Raw genomic sequence first — 17,089 nt, 5'->3', positions numbered from 1 at the left:
CCAACTGAAGTAAGAAGTGGTAACAACGTGGAAATCCACCCTGTATATGCTTCTGAGGATGGAGGAACAGCGAAAAGCCATCCAAGCTTACTCCACAAGCCATGACATTGGGAAAGGAGGGAGGATGTATTTTACTCAAGCGCAGTGGAGAATACTTTCCATGTTGTGCAAGGTGCTGAAGCCATTTGAAGTAGTCACCTGTGAAGTGAGTTCAGACACTGCTAGCTTGAGCCAAGTGATTCCCTTAATTAGACTTTTGGAAAAGCAGCTTGAGAAACTGAAGGAGGAGATGAAACAAAGCAATAACGGCAAGTATGTCAGACTTGTAGATCAAGTACTTTATTCGCTTCGCCTGGATCCAAGAGTTATCAACATCTTGAAATCAGATCACTACATTTTGGTGACTGTGCTTGATCCTAGGTTTAAAAACTATGTCTTCTCTTCGTTTCCAGCTGACCGAGATCTCAAGATGTGCAAGGAGCTCCTGGAGAGTAAGATGACAGCTCAAGTGTTACGTGTCAGGATGGCGTCTCCTACTTCAGTTTCTTACTCAACTGCTGCTAGGAAAAAACCTTGCTTTCCCAAGAGACCCAAGGATGATGCAGATGACTCAGCACAACATTTTAACATGTCTGCTGTAACTCCACCTGATCCTACTATCAACTATCAACATCCAAAGAATGGTGGAGGATTATATTTAATTTTTTTGAACAGTATAAAGAGAACAGCTTAATTAACAAAGAACAATATTGTTTGCAGAAGTAATGTAAGCATGGATGTCTACATTAACCTGTATATGTATTACTCAAACCTTCCACTTTGCTTCTATTTCATCAGTATTGCACAAAGTGTTTATAATCTGCACTTTGTGTCAAAGGTACCTAGCTATATTATAATTTTTTGGGAATTGTGGCTGATTCGAAGCTCAGTGATGAACTTTTTGCTGTGTATTTCAGTGGCTCTTTTTAGTGTATTGTCTGGCACCTTGGCTTGGTTTTAGTCTGATAAAAGCACGCATCCCGACGGGGTCATCGCTCGTCGTCATGTATTAGCTTAAGAATTACCACAGTTATCCAAGGAACGGGTGGAGCGATCAAATGAACCCTAACTGATTTCATGATTCATTCTCAGTTTCACTGTATCGGCCATGTGTTCAGGGTGACGGCGATCTTCTCGTCTTCATCTTCCGAAGCTTACTTTGCAGGGGCCAGTGACAAACCCATTTGTTTTCTCCGGTCTCTTAGCTGTTCTTTAAACTGGACATATTTATCGTCCTGCCTTAGGGCCTCCTCTGTATTATTCTTCTGAAGCGCAATGTATCTCTCATCTAGAAGCTCTCTTAAATCCAGGATCTCATCCGGTGGGTTACGTTTTAACTTAAGTACGGCCTCCTCAACTGCGTCTATATATTGCTTTAAATCTCTGTTCAATGCAGCGTATTCCAACATGACAGATTCCATGCTGCCCACATATTCAGTGTCACAGTCTGTCTGAAGCAGATCTAATGCCACTCCAGTTGTAATATCCATTCCTGTATCTACAGAAGTTTGGCAGTTCTTCAGGGATGAGAGGGAGGTATTCACAGAGAAGGAGATTAAAGATGCTGCACGAGCAGACATGGTTTAATAATGTAGAGTTCATTGACAGCACTGTTAGGATTATGGCAGCTAAGCTTGTTTTGTGGGGGTCAAACAAACCAAGCACTTCAGCCACGAAAGTGGCACTGCTTGTTGCTGGAGTGTCCTTTTCAATATCTTACATAAGGGTGGGTGGGAAGGCACAAGGACAATTCCATCTTGCACCACTTTTCTTTTCTGACACTGCTGTGTGCCAATGTTTCCTAGATGTGCTATGAACTGCCATGTGTTTGTGTCATTGCTGTGTCACTTAGCATCCAACCAGGTCGCTGCAGTCTTTGTTTAAAAGTGTATGAAAATAATATTGTGACCTGTGAGGTGGTCAAAATTGACTGCAAATGACTTGAAATTAGTGTTATTGAGATTAATAATATAGTAGGGATAAAAAAAGTGCAAAATGATGTGTTTTTAGCCAAAAAAATAGGGATTTTAGAAAAAAATAGGGATCTAAAACCAAAACACGCAAGGGTGGTTTTGCCAAAACCAAAACGTGAAGTTAATCCATTGTCAAAAGTGAAACTAAAACCAGAACATGGCAGTCAGTGAACAGCTCTATATAAAATATATTAGATAACTATAGGTAAGTTTACCCAGATTTTTTTGTAATTATGGAGAGATAACTGTGGGACAGGAGAAGAGAACAAGGAAGGGTGAAGGGGATTATATAGATTGCCTGAGTGAATCTTGAGCCATCAGCAGAGGATTTGAAAATAGTGGTTCAAGTGGAAGCTTTTATGCTGGCAAACGCATTATTTATTTTTAAATGCAAAGGGCTTTGTGCACTATTATAAATCGACCACTGTGTTCAGTACTGTAATATAACATTATTATATAAGCTATTGCTATAATATGATATATAACTGTGGAAATACCCTTTTATAACAGAATGTGTTCAGATCTTTATGTGGAGAACGAAGCACATGTACTATAGCAAATGATTTCAACCGTCACCCAAATAGGCCACCCATTAGTCACAGTGCAGTTGCCAAACTCCTTGCCAAATTTAAACAAACCGGATCAATTGCTGATAAAACAAAAAGTTGACGAGCAAAAACTGCTGAAGCAACAACGACTGCTGTGCTGGCATCATTTTCAATGAACCTAGAATGTAGCACTCGTCATCTGTCTTGTGAATGTGAGGTTAGTTGTATGGCCATTTTGAGATGGTGCCCCACCTCATTAGGGACTCATTGTCAGGGATTATCTTGATGTGCAGTTTCCCCAAAGGTGAATTGGCCGTTGAGGTCTAGTGCAGTGGCCACCAAGATCCCCAGATTTCTTTCTGTAGGGTTACCTGAAGGAACGTGTTTATGCTGTGAAGATACAAGATCTTAATCATCTGCAAGAACGAACTGTTGATGCTTCTGTTCAGATTCAGCCACAGATGTTGGTCAAGGTTCATCAGGAAAGGTAAAAGAGAATAGTCTTAACACTGCAACATGACATATCCAATGTTAAAAATCAAGAATGAATAAAGTTACATTAAAACAAGGAACACCATTGTTTTTCTTATGAAATTATGTATCTGCGTGATATCAGGGGCGCACGCAGGATTTTTAAGGGGGAAAAATATAGAGAGAGATGCAGCAGCTCCATTTCGTCGGCACTGTATTGTACAGCAGCCGTGGCGCTGTCAAAGAAGCGTCCGCGGCGGCTGCTGTACAGTACAGTGCTGCTATGTAGAGGCACTGTTTAGTGCCAGTTCAGAAACCCTCCCTGCGTGCGTCCCTGTGATATGTGACATGATTACCTTTACTTTTAAAAAATTAGAGTTCCATCCAAGATGATCATCTTCAAGATGGCCGCCATACTGGCCACATGCCCTAAAAAGTTTTACACCACACCCAGATCATGTGTAGACACTGGATCAATATTTCCTTACTCTTTTCCATCTTAAAAGGGTGTTTCCACACTTATGGACCACCCTACATATATTATACCATTACAATCAGCCAGGTATGTAAACAAAAAAACTATATAAAATGCAATATAAAGTGAGGTTTCGATTTATTTTTTTTTGCATTATTTTTATTAGCACAAAAACACAGAAAATGTGCTAAATGAAAAAACAGACAGTATTTTACTTATGAGCAAAACAGAAAACTAGTTTGCACCCCTTGCATTGTAACATGGTTTTGTCCAGGAGACTGAAATAAAAGATACCTCTTCATTTAAGATCCTTAATGAATCAGGTCCATAGTCTTTATTATTAATTAATCTATATCCCAACAAGATTATTATGTCATATTGTAACCATAAGGTTGCACAATATAATTACATGAATGTTAAAACAAAATAACAGAATACAATAAGAACAATGTTAATATACACGCGTACACTCTCATAAAACATTAAGAACTCATGTATAGCTAAATATATCTGAAAAAAACATTTTGCACACTGCTGGTAATAGTTATCAGTTACAGATAAAAGTCCCCAATTGTTAGTAATAAATCCAGAAGCCACATCTCAATTGAATATTGGTTAGGTTAGAGATGTTCACTGACCCCCGTGTTCTGGTTTTGGTTTTGGATCTGGATTAACTTCGTGTTTTGGTTTTGACAAAACCGCCCTTGCATGTTTTGGTTTTGGTTTTGGATCCTTATTTTTTTCTAAAATCGCAATATTTTTTTGCTAAGATCACATAATTTTGCTTTTTTATCCCTACAATATTATTAATCTCAATAACACTAATTCATTTGCAGTCAATTTTGACCATCTCAAAGGTCACAATATTATTTTCATACACTTTCAAACAAAGACTGCAGCGACCTGGCTGGATGCTAAGCGACAGAGCAATGACTCTAACACACAGCAGTTCATAACACATCTAGGAAACATTGCCACACAGCAGTGGCAGAAAAGAAGAGTGGTGCAAGATGAAATTGTCCTTGGATCATGAAATCAGTTATGGTTTATTTGATCGCTCCACCCATTCCTTGGATAAATGTGGTAATTCTACAGCTAATACATGGCGACGAGCACATGAACTTTGAACTGCACATGCGCCTCTGAAGGAAGAAGAGGAACGAAGAGGACCAGTAGGAGATCCGGAGACTGCGCATCCCGAAGAGGGGAGTAAGTATGATTATTTTTAATCACAGAAACAGCAGTTTTTCTGAACTGCTGTTTCTGTGATCCGTTTTTAATAAATTTGAGAAATACATCAATCCTTATCCATGCGATAAGGATTGATAAGTATTTCTCGTTTTTCCCGATAAATGATAAATGGGCCCCATAGTCACACAAACACAAATGGGAGAATAATGGGGAGACAAAGATGCACATACAAAATTTGAGACAGACACACAAAGAGGGGGTAAAGGAAGGAACAGACACCCTCAAAGAGGAGACAGGGATGCGCGCACAAACACATAAAGGGGGACAAAGGACTTGTGATGATCTCTTATTTTGAAAAGCATGCCTGGTCCATATCCCTGTTGTGCACAAAGTAGCACCTCTTTACGAATCCGAATGTTCCCTTTTTTGGCTCATTCTATGTGCTACTGCGTGTATATCTGTTTTAAATAAGGATTAATAAAAGGTGGTTTCACACATTGCCAAATATATGAGTTTTGCTGAGAACACTGCCAGCTTTTCACAACTTCTGATTTTTTTTTTAAATAATTGCATAGCTGGATTTCTCCTTTATAGTTAGGGGAATCTCTCTGTTTCTCTCTTATTCATCTCTCTCTCCACTCTATCCTCCCTCTCAAAGAAAGCTAATATTTGAAAATGTTACAGCTTTTGTGGAATGTAATCCAAGTGATTCGATGTGGAGATATGCTATGAGTTTAATATATGTATTTAGTGCAATATTGACTGTATGTCCAAATTAGCCCTGCCTTAAGTAAATCACCTCAGAATATAAAAGGATGCACGGTGATAGTGTAGCAATAATTTGTTGAGGAATCCAAAGGTCAGACTGATACCAAGCAATAACTCTACTATGAAATCCATGGGAGTCATCGTTGTTGCTATTGTTGCACTTATCAATTTCTCAGGTCAGGAAACTTTAATCACTTTATATATAATAATGCTCTTTTTATAGTTTGCACTCTTTTGTGAGTTTCTATTTCTGCATTTGTTTTATATATGCCCTGTGACACAACATGATCATTATTTAGCAACTTAGCAACTATGTGTACACTAATAATATAACTCTTCTTTGGATGAAACCACTACCACCGTCTTGTTTGACCACTATTCACAGCTGTGACACTGCAGTCTGACACAGCTGCAGACCTCTTGAATACTGAAACCTTTTTCTTCAATTTAACTTGAGTTGTAAAAACAATGAAAGATCTTGTAACTGGAGAGTTCCAATAGTTTTATTTATTAATTGCTTTTTTTTAGGTGTCTGTTGTAACCCTATTGAAACTGAACATGAGGTATGTATGCAATTATGCAACAAATGGCATAAAATATTGCTTTCTATGTCTTACTGATACCTTTTATCTTCAGATTACGTTCTCTTAAACATTAAGGGCTAGATTTACTAAGCTGCGGGTTTGAAAAAGTGGGGATGTTGCCTATAGCAACCAATCTGATTCTAGCTATCATTTTGTAGAAGGTACTAAATAAATGAAAGCTAGAATCTGATTGGTTGCTATAGGCAACATCCCCACTTTTTCAAACCCGCAGCTTAGTAAATCTAGCCCTAAAAGTTGAAATCATCCTTTCTACCTCATTTAACAATCATTTTCTTCAGGCAGTGCAGCTATTTAATATACATTTTGCTTATTGAATATTTCTGATGAACAATTGTTATTTCATGTACTGTCAATGTGGATGAAAGAGGCTCAACTGAGATCCTGTGTGTATTGATTTTATTTATAATTTTTATATATGTGTCCAAATGATGTTTAAGTAACTTAAACTCTGATAATAGATTATGCACTGGTTCTCTATTAATTGTATAGTTTTTATACTATATTTCCCCGACTTAGCAGTGCATTTTTTTTGGTGTCCATTTTGCTGTAGTATGATGCAACCTGTTAGAAAAACCATTGATAAAATATATTTTGTAGTTTTATACATTTATTTTACATTTCCATCCTCCAATATGCAGTAAAGCTGTGCCAAGTTGCCAAGGGTGTCTGCTGCTATAATGCATCCAAGGGCCGCCGCACAACCAATATTTTATTGGCTTTGCTAATAAAAAAGGGGGAAGCAGTGTCAGTGCTAATAGACGTACAGACATTAGTAGTTTATTATTATTATTATTTATTTATATAGCACCAATTATGTTATGCAGCTCTGTACACATAATATTTCCTAATTCACATCAGTCACTGCCCCATTAGAGAAGAGGTTATTCTCTATACAACACATAGCAAAATTGTAAATCTGGTTTGTTAAAGTATACGGTATGACCCAACATTTACACAAAACATTAATACGTCATATTGAACATATCAGACACATGATTATTTTTATGTTCTTTGCACAGCCTAACTGCAATTTGCATCAAAAAGTGAATGAGGGTGGATTGCCCTGTACCAGGAATTATGACCCAGTCTGTGGCACAGACTATACTACCTATTCAAATGAATGCGAGCTGTGTTCCGCCAAATTGTAAGTCCACATCACAAGATATTTATTTGAAATGCACTTCGCTTTTTTAAAAAAATGACATAAGGAGCAGGGACATAATTCTCTACATTTATTGTAGTTTTATTTCATTTTAGCTGTTTTAGTTCATCATGTAGCTGTAGGACAGTGGATCATTTGTTTTGCTGTTAACTGGATGGGATGTTACTGATCATATAGGGTTGAAGGACATGATCTTATTTTATTGCAATGTCTTACTGTTTTGGTGTGGACATTTAGTTTTGTTGCTCCTTGGTCATCATTAGTAATCAGCACTTACACCAGACCTGTACCTGGTGCATCTAAAAAACACGTACCTTAGAGATGTACTAAGCTTGAATTGGATGCTGGCACGCCCTTACTGCGGCTCCCAAAAAACAGTATAAGTTGGCTAGGGCTAGAAGTTTATGGACAAGAGGTGGGCACCTTGTCTTTTGTTTTTTTTTGTTCATTAAGGTAAATCTTTATTCTTTTTGACATTCAAGATATAAGATGATCTTGTTATGCTGGAGAGAAGAGGTTTTGGGTTTTTTTTAAAAAAAACAAAATAAAAAAAAAAAAACAGCTTGATTCTGTGTTTGAATCACAAATCACTTTTTTGTTACTTACAAAGGTATCCACACACAGACAGATATATTTATTTGGCTTTGAGATGAAGACAAAGGGCTATGAAGACAAACTACAGCTCTATTATATAGGGTTAGTTAAATAGACTTGCATACATAGACAACAGATAATAATGTTGATGTTTGTGTCCTTTTAATCATAAAATAGTATAAACTTCAATTTGGGTTTAGCCCTATGGAGAAATTAAAAGCTATTTGTAATATCGGATGACTGTATTTAATGTGGTTGTCTGGGATAAACATCACAAACAAGAGGGGTTTTCAGACTGAAGAATATAGTTCATGTTATGTATTCTCCAACTCATATTCAGTCATAGTCTGGAACATCTTGTACTGTGAAATGTTTTCAGACATTTTTTTTTTAAATACAGAAATCTGCTATTTAATGTAAGGGTGAATCTAGCTCTTTAAAGAGGCATAACTGGACTGTTTGCAACTAGATTATTTATTTAGCACCAATCATATTATGCAGCACTGTACAGAGGATATGTAATCATACACAGCAGTCCCCGCCCCATTGGAGCTCACAATCTAAATTCCCTGCCACACATATACAGACTAGGGTCCATTTAGTCAGGAACCAATTCACCTACCAGTAGGTTTTTGATCTGTAGGAGTAAACCATCGCGAACATGGGGAGACCATACAAACTTCATACAGATAGGGCCCTGGTTGGAATCAAACTCATAACCTCAGCATTATGAGGTGGCAAAGCTAACCATTGTGCCTTCATGTTGCCTAGATTAAGATTAGACTAATAACAATAAATAACACAGACTTCCTATCAATATTAAGTCTTCTGTATTTTTTTGCAGGAAGACAAAAACAGACATCAGGATTAAGCACAAACAGGCATGCACAATTCAGGTGAGTTTTATTTTTGTTACATATTGTATATTGTTTAATTAGCTCATATGTTTCCAACAATAGATGACGATCATCAGTATAGTTTGTAAATGGCAAATACATATAAAATGAATGAGCGGAAGGTGATAAATGAAATAACAAATTATGTCATAATACATTTAATGAGTAATCATAATCAATGGATTCGGGATCCACTTGTGGTAGGGGAGGAGGGTTTGTTCAGTGCCATAGAGGGCAGCATATGACTAGCGCTGAGCAGCCCTCTCTTTCCCCTTCAAAGTTTTCTTTGTCAATTATTTTAAAAGCAAGAATCTGCATTTACTGCAAGGGGTGAATAGTTTCTTCTGTGTAAAGCTCTTGTGTTTGGTTAAGTATTAGCATTACAACATTGAAAAGAAATGAATTTGTATATTCAGAGACATGAAGCTATTGTAATAGTCAATAGTCAAATCACAATGGCTAAAGGGAATATTGTATGCTCAAGCTTATAAACTAAGTAATACCAGTGGAGGAAGTGGGGGTGTATATGGTGGTAGGCCATACCGCCACTTCTCCTACTGCCTTCATTGTAACACTATCACATTCCAGTCACTTACATTATATATACAGTATATACAGTGGTAGAAGTGGGGGTGTATATGGTGGTAGGCCATACCGCCACTTCTCCTACTGCCTTCATTGTAACACTATCACATTCCAGTCACTTACATTATATATACAGTATATATAGTGGTAGAAGTGGGGGTGTATATGGTGGTATGCCATACCGCCACTTCTCCTACTGCCTTCATTGTAAAAGTATCTATTTACATTCCCTTCCATTCTTGTAACATAGTAACATAGTAACATAGTTGATGAGGTTGAAAAAAGACACCAGTCCATCAAGTTCAACCTATTTTGGATCTTCTGAGATCCTGCACTTATATTTGAAATTAATCCAGAGTAGGCAATCGCCCATCTGTTTCAATTTTGAAAATCCCCCCAGACTCAATATTGCAATCCAATTTTTACCCTATATCCACTACTATCCTTTATTTTAAATTAACGGTCGTATCCCTGGATACACCTTTCCGCTAAAAATTTGTCTAACCCTTTCTTAAACATATCTATTGAATCTGCCATCACAACCTTCCCTGGCAATGAATTCCATATCTTGACTGCCCTTACTGTAAAGAACCCCTTCCTTTGCTGGTTGTGAAATTTCCTCTCCTCTAACCTTAGGGGATGACCACGTGTCCTGTGTATGGTCCTTGGGGTAAAAAGTTCCCATGAAAGCTCTCTGTATTGACCCCTAATGTATTTGTACATAGTAATCATATCTCCCCTTAGATGCCTCTTTTCTAAAGTAAACATGCCTAAACTGGCTAACCTTTCCTCATAACTTAATGACTCCATACCCTTTATCAATTTTGTCGCCCTTCTCTGAACCTTTTCTAGTTCCAAATTATCTTTTTTATAGAGTGGTGCCCAGAACTGTACTGCATATTCAAGATGAGGTCTTACCAACGATTTATACAGTGGCAACATTACACTGTCTTCCCTTGCATCTATGCCCCTTTTTATGCATGCCAATACTTTGTTTGCCCTTGCAGCTGCTGCTTGACATTGAGCACTATTGCTAGGTCTACTGTCTACGAGCACTCCCAAATCCTTTTCCATTACAGATTCTCCCAAATTAATTCCATTTAATTTATAGATTGCGTTCTTGTTTTTGATCCCTGAATGCATAACCTTACATTTATCTGTGTTAAACCTCATATTCCATTTAGCCGCCCAATCCTCCAGTTTATTTAAGTCCCTCTGTAGAGAAGCTACATCTTGCTCTGATTTTATTACCTTACAGAGTTTAGTGTCATCTGCAAAAATAGAAACTTTACTCTCTAAACCATCACCAAGGTCATTAATAAATATATTAAAAATGAGTGGTCCCAGCACGGAACCTTGAGGTACTCCACTTAAGACCTTTGACCAATTAGAAAATGTTCCATTTATCACAACTCTCTGTTCCCTATTCTCTAACCAGTTTTCGATCCAAGTACAAATTTTGATTTCTAGACCCAGTTCCCTTATTTTGTAAACCAACCTCTTGTGTGGCACTGTATCAAAGGCCTTTGCAAAATCTAAGAAGACCACATCTCCTGTCCTGCCCTGGTCTAAGTTCCCACTAACTTCCTCGTAGAAACTAATTAGATTAGTTTGACATGACCTATCCCTCACAAATCCATGTTGATTCCCACTAATAATTTTATTGCGTACCAAGTAATCCTGAATACTGTCCCTTAAAATACCTTCCAGTAGTTTCCCCACTATTGATGTCAGGCTTACAGGTCTATAATTCTCTGGTTGTAATCTCGTCCCCTTTTTAAACAACGGCACCACATCTGCTATTCGCCAATCCCTTGGTACTGAGCCTTGTTACATTTTTCATACTGCCACTTCTAAATTTCGACTTCGACCACTGAGTAATACTAAATACAAAACAGCTACCAGAGACAGACTTCACATGCAGATAAAAACATTTTTATTGTAACATATCAACTGATGTTTCAGCACAGCTCTGTGTCTCCCTTGTGGAATAAAAACCATTCAGGTTTCATTTTGTTTTCAGAGCTGAACATAATAGTCTACCCTGTAACAATCATGTTCCCCACCAAGTGCATAATATTAAATATAGGAAGAAAGAATGTTCTAATTCGCAATAAATAGGACAATATAATCTATAGTTGTGCCTAAAAATTATTAAGCCTCTGTTCCTTCTGGCCAATCACAAATGCCACTTCATGGATTAAGACAATTCCATTGGCCAAGTGCTCCTTCTGAAAATAACACTTGAAAATGCATAATCAATTTGACACATGTTCGATGCCTGTAATATGTGTAAGTAACTCTGTCCTCAGTGTTTGCCACATGCAAGAGGCCTGTGTTTTTCTTTGGAACCAGAAGTTTTGTGCTGCTTGGCAGTATTTTGTCTTACTGAGTACACACGATCAATTTAAAAACAATAAATGGTCCATTTTTTCAGTAACAAAACTAAACATTGGTCTAAGATCAAATAAAATTGCTGTCTGATCAATAGAAAAACAAATATATAAATATGACTTTGCTATAAATTCTTATATTTGACATATTTATTGTCAGAATATTTAATGTTACCAACTCTGCTTAAATACTATACACTTACATTCTTATTTTAATGGAATTTGCTGTACAGTATATTAGCAATATGATACATTTTTCACTTAGTGTCTGCTTCTTTGTACCATTTTTTACTGTAGGAAGAATGTGAGAAATATGGATTAATGTGCACTATGGACTACAGGCCAATCTGTGGATCTGACAATCAGACGTATGGCAATAAGTGTAGTTTTTGTGGTGCTATGAAAATGTGAGTACAGGAAATACATACATAAATAACAGGTACAAATAGTACTACTGTACTGTCAGTCACCGACATACATATTTATACAAAAGAAAGGCAATCTCAAAAGCAAGGTACAAAGTTCAATACTGAAATCACATGTCAAGTATGCCCTCATGATATTTCAAACGTGATTAGCCTCCTCTCCAGCTACAGGTTGTGTATGTGCTTATGGAGTGTGCATTGGACCACCAAGGATCTCCAAGTTAAAATGACTTGTGGATATAAAAGTCATACATCCCTGGTAAAAAAAAATAATCTGTAATTCTGTCCATTCTCTTTCTGTAACAAAGTTACACAAAATGTCACAGGGTCAGAGAAAATGGTAGAAGAAGGTGTCTCCTTCATACTTCACGGACACCATTCCCTTTCCTTATTAGTCTCTGGATGTATATACTAGTAATAATTTGTGCAAGGTTTCCATACTGTAGTAATATTAAGATCATACTTGCCAACTCTCCCGAAAAGTCCGGGAGACTCCCGAAATTCGGGTCAGTCGCTGACATTTCTCCCGCTTCCCAGGTTTCACCGAAAATCGTGTCAAATGACGCGATTCTCGGTGATCCACGCCAATTTGGAGGGCGGGAGGGGGGGCGAGGCTAATTGCGTCATTTTGGCCCCGCCCCCACCACGGGATCGTGGGGGGGGGGCGGGACCAAAATGACGCAAACTTGTTACCGGGAGTTGGCAAGTATGATTAAGATGCTTCAGTACAATAAGGACAGCAATTTTATTATCCGAACTTAAAGGAAAAGGTTAGAAAATGGACATGATTTGAAATATCCAGGAAGATTAGATTACAATATATATTAATAGATGGTTAGACTGTCAATACTTTGTCATCTAGCACTAAGGGACTTGGCCAATGTTGCAGTAACCCTTTTGTTCTACTCTGGTTTCTTTTTGCTCACTTTGAACAGTTGTGAAGTTATTGCAGTTCCATCAATTCATACAACACTTTGCTTTCAGATCTATTACTGTATGCTTCTTCAAGTCAGATGCAGTACTGTTATCTTGCTTTTGTTATCAAATGGTTTCAAATCTAGGTTCTGTTCACACGTTTTCATGCCAAAAAAATATTGCATTGAAGAAGGACAACATTCAAAGATTATAGATCCTGTGTGTCCTATATTTCTCAGTGGATATTAGCTCTTTTTAATTATTATTTTAATGAAATTATGGTAACAGATGTGCGTGGATTAAGAAAAATAGGTAGCAATAAAGTCATAACACCTTCTTTACATCATAGCGTTTGTTCCTAAAAAGAGGCATGGGGCCAATTTTTTGGACTTGGTAAACTGTAAGTCCCAGTTTTCTTTTTCAAAATGATGAGAGCCAGGAGTGGTTTTATATTTGAAAATATTACACATTTAATATTTGTCCTAAATGGGGTCAGTGCATGAGTTGTGAGTGTAGTAAAGTGTCATACAAAGGCAAAGTTTAGACATGTATCACACAATGTAATTACTAATGAAATATATCTTGTTTTTTTTAATACAGGAAAAAGGAGCTGGCGATGAAGTCAGATGGAGAATGTAAGAAGTAAATCAATCTTACAACAATATTTAATTGGATCTGAAGTGTCCCAAGAATAATTAATATATATATATATATATATATATATATACATACATATACATACAGTATATCAATACCATTGATGTGCAATAAATTGAAAGAAATACCATTCTGTATTCTGTTTTTTTTTTTTAATCACTATTCACTTTGACCTGATCTCTGATAGTGTCTGCAATCCAAAAAGGAAAAACAATTATACTTCCCAATGATCCCAAAAATCGGGATAAAATAGGCCAAGCCCCGATCATTTAAATTATGCCCCAATGTGTCTTGCCACACACTTTTATAACAGAAAAACACAATTTTTTGACCATCCAGAATGCTGGCAGGTGTATGTCCTGATATATAGTATACACACAATAACATAGACACAGTGTTATTTTATTTTATTCTACCATAAAATCCTCAAGACTAACCTAGTCAAAGAATTCAGTAGGTTGAGAAATTGGGAAGTTCCATCATAGATATCCTTCTTTGTTACTCGGTTGACATACTCTTGGATCCACAAGTTTTCAATGTAAAATCTGATCATGGTATAACAACCAACCTGTGGAGAAGAAAGCAACATGATTTAGTTTCACCTTTGACAAGGACCAGAAATTGTTATCACTCCACAAACATATTATCCGTATTATAGTTATTTTTTCCCTGGCCAGGCTCCGATGGTGCACATAAATGTAAATTAAAACTGCTTGAAGCATTTTAAATCCTGAACTGGAAACACTGTATAACCTACCAGTCCTGAGCACTACTTCTTCTAGACACCATCAATACACTGTTAGATATGATAAGACACAGTTTTACTGATGTATTGCAGGGGCAGCCAGAGTGGGCATTCCTATTAGGAGTAGCTGCTGATTTTTAACTGGACTTGAGATAAACAACTGACTGACTCTTGTGAAGATGTTTTTATTTTAAAGTATTTTGCTGAATAACAGAACAAAATGGGTGACTGTGTAGGTCACTAATGTTGGACTATCTCTGCCTTACAGTTCTTATTCTAATATTAATATTCTGCAGTTTATGTCACTGTTCTCTGACAACCTCTTCTCTGGGTAGGATATTTAAGTCTAGATAAACACCCAGTCCTGTAGAAAAACAACTCCGGTTTCTCCTCAGAATACAGGCTCCATTATCCGGCTTTTGGCTCTACCTCTCTCTGGCAGTCAGCTGCTGTGACCATGGCAACGGGTTTGCTCTCACAGAACTCTCTTCCTCTCTCACAGATCACATGGTAACATCCCACAAACACAGTTATTCATGTACTCTCAGTTATAGGGTTCCTCATCTTAAGTGATACCCCCATTCTATATATATATATATATATATATATAGTCTTTTTGTAGGGAGTCACTAGTCCTAAATGTGGGGTATCACACTTCCTTTTGGCATGGTCAGGTCTGAGTGTGTTGTCAAAATCACTTCCCGTTCAAGTTGTGTGGTGTCCATCAACCTCTTGGTATTCCAACTTGCATTCATGTTCTGCTAAGACTATCTAACCTCTTCCTTTTAGCTTTCTCCTGGTGTCTACCTGTACTGACTACTAATTTCTGGTGTGGCGTTCAATAAATATACGATGAAAGTTAGTCACCTTCTCCAGAGTGCATCGCATATGACAAGCCTAACCAGGACTCTAGTATTTCTATTCCATTAATATTTCTTAAGCTGTGTACATAGAAATGAGTCTATTGTTCAATAGCATAACAGCATGCGTAGTAGTTTGTCCCACCTCCTTAATGTATGTGTGTTTTGGTTAAAGTTTGTACATTTGTTCCTTCAGTAGCACATTGTTGTGCTCAACAAGATCAGGATGGTATAGGATGTAAAGGATCCAGTATATGCTGGAGTCTTTGGCCTACTGCTGAACATTGCTCTGGAGAAGTTTGTTCTGTTACTTATCTGTATCACCTGTACAAGCCCATAAACAACTGCAGCATTTTCATGGTTAAAGCTTAGTTAGCATGCTTGCTGGAGTGAACTCATAAAAATGTGTCTAAAACTGTACAGCAATATTATACTCCCCTGTTCCCTTTGTAAGCAGTCCAGTATAGTTAAATAGCCACACTTGTGTTTGTTGTCTGCCTGGTCTAGCCACAGGTAGGTCAGTTTGTGGTTGCAGTCTTTTTATTATTGGGATCCCATGTAGCCATGTAGTTGTACCCACTCATGCAAGGCCTTCTCCCACTATGTCCAGATTAGATGTGGGTCCAACAGCACAGGATCCACCAATACAGCTGCACTCACCCTGGTAAGCAACATAATTGGATCCTGGATTTTGACAATCCCAAAGTAAATGGTCATCTACAGGAACCAATTTTAGGTCTCTCTCATGTTCAGTTTTACAAATGAAATCCCCTATGTTTGGTTCACTCAATTCACTTTCCAGCATTTGTCCTGGTTGCCATCTTTAAGGTCTTTAAATACAGCCCAATTGTCTGTATAAATGTAAGTGGGCACTTAAACTACGAGACTAGAGTTGAGTAAAAGAAGGTTCTCCAGTCCACTAAGTATCTAAAACATACAGGTTTATTGTTGAGTATTTTTAAAAAATATATTTACACGTCTGTACGTTCCCTAGATCTATGATGGTCAAATAATAATAATAATAAAGATTAAGAATTAAGTGAAAAGAAAAAAATTGTGCTCCATTAGTTCAAACCCTTAGGTGGGGCCGACATATGTTGTCTGGCAGGCTATGGTCTATTTTAACACTTTCCTTCAATGATACAAAGTATTCAGATTCACATATGCTTTATTTATAGACATTTGAAATGTATTAATTTGTATTGATTATCAATAAATTTATATGTACTCAAAAGTTCTAACATCTTAAGTTTTAATTTCATTTTCCTCATTATCAGAGTTTAATTCGCATGACCCTACTTGTACACAGTATATTAATGTAATGAAGTGTCATATACACAAGACAGAATATCATCTTGATAGTTGCATAAAGAAACATTTTCAATATAAAATGTACAAATACAAAATACAAACTAAATGGAATACAAACATCTGTTGCTTTTGTCCTTTAAAAGCAAATAGTAATCTTCTTCATTGAAGCAGTTCAAATGGAAATGTCAAGAAACTAAGCAAATAGACGTCTGTGACTTAAAATTTTTAGTGTTGCAGCTCCATTATATTAAGTAATGACAGCCTGAGGGGTAAATACACCATCATCGCCATTGCATATCGTTCAAACTTCCTAAATGACAAATATGCAGGTGTTTAGATGTCTAATTGTCTTGCAATTACTTACAGTGGTCGACCCACCCCTGATCCATCTTTGTTGTAAGGGGACGCAAGTCAACTATCCGCAAATATAAAATATAATATATGTATGTATGCATTTTTGTTATGCATGAGCAGTA

At 37.1% G+C, this 17,089-nt stretch overlaps 1 protein-coding gene across 1 annotated transcript; it reads left to right on the top strand.

Annotated features, from left to right (window-relative positions):
* The first annotated feature begins 431 nt into the window (after nucleotides 1-431).
* LOC142150809 (serine protease inhibitor dipetalogastin-like) lies at nucleotides 432-13,724 on the top strand. Its single transcript, XM_075205994.1, has 7 exons — nucleotides 432-491; nucleotides 2,926-3,047; nucleotides 5,896-6,028; nucleotides 7,090-7,214; nucleotides 8,671-8,722; nucleotides 11,998-12,107; nucleotides 13,641-13,724. The coding sequence occupies exons 1-7, from the start codon at nucleotides 432-434 to the stop codon at nucleotides 13,684-13,686; spliced, it is 648 nt and encodes a 215-aa protein (XP_075062095.1). The 3' UTR covers nucleotides 13,687-13,724.
* Nucleotides 13,725-17,089: the final 3,365 nt, after the last annotated feature.

This window comes from Mixophyes fleayi, chromosome 4 (assembly GCF_038048845.1).
Source record: "Mixophyes fleayi isolate aMixFle1 chromosome 4, aMixFle1.hap1, whole genome shotgun sequence".
In the NCBI taxonomy this organism is placed as follows: Eukaryota; Metazoa; Chordata; class Amphibia; order Anura; family Limnodynastidae; genus Mixophyes; species Mixophyes fleayi.
The sequence above is the reverse complement of the archived record's forward strand: the minus strand, read 5'-3'. Positions and strand labels throughout refer to the sequence as shown.

Excerpts from the sequence above, each read along its gene's own strand:
- LOC142150809 (XM_075205994.1), top strand. The coding sequence starts at position 432 with ATGTCTTCTCTTCGTTTCCAGCTGACCGAGATCTCAAGATGTGCAAGG. Across the intron at positions 492-2,925 it reads GTGCAAGGAGCTCCTGGAGA|GGTTACCTGAAGGAACGTGT; the intron begins GTAAGATGACAG and ends TTCTTTCTGTAG. Across the intron at positions 12,108-13,640 it reads TTTTGTGGTGCTATGAAAAT|GAAAAAGGAGCTGGCGATGA; the intron begins GTGAGTACAGGA and ends TTTTTAATACAG.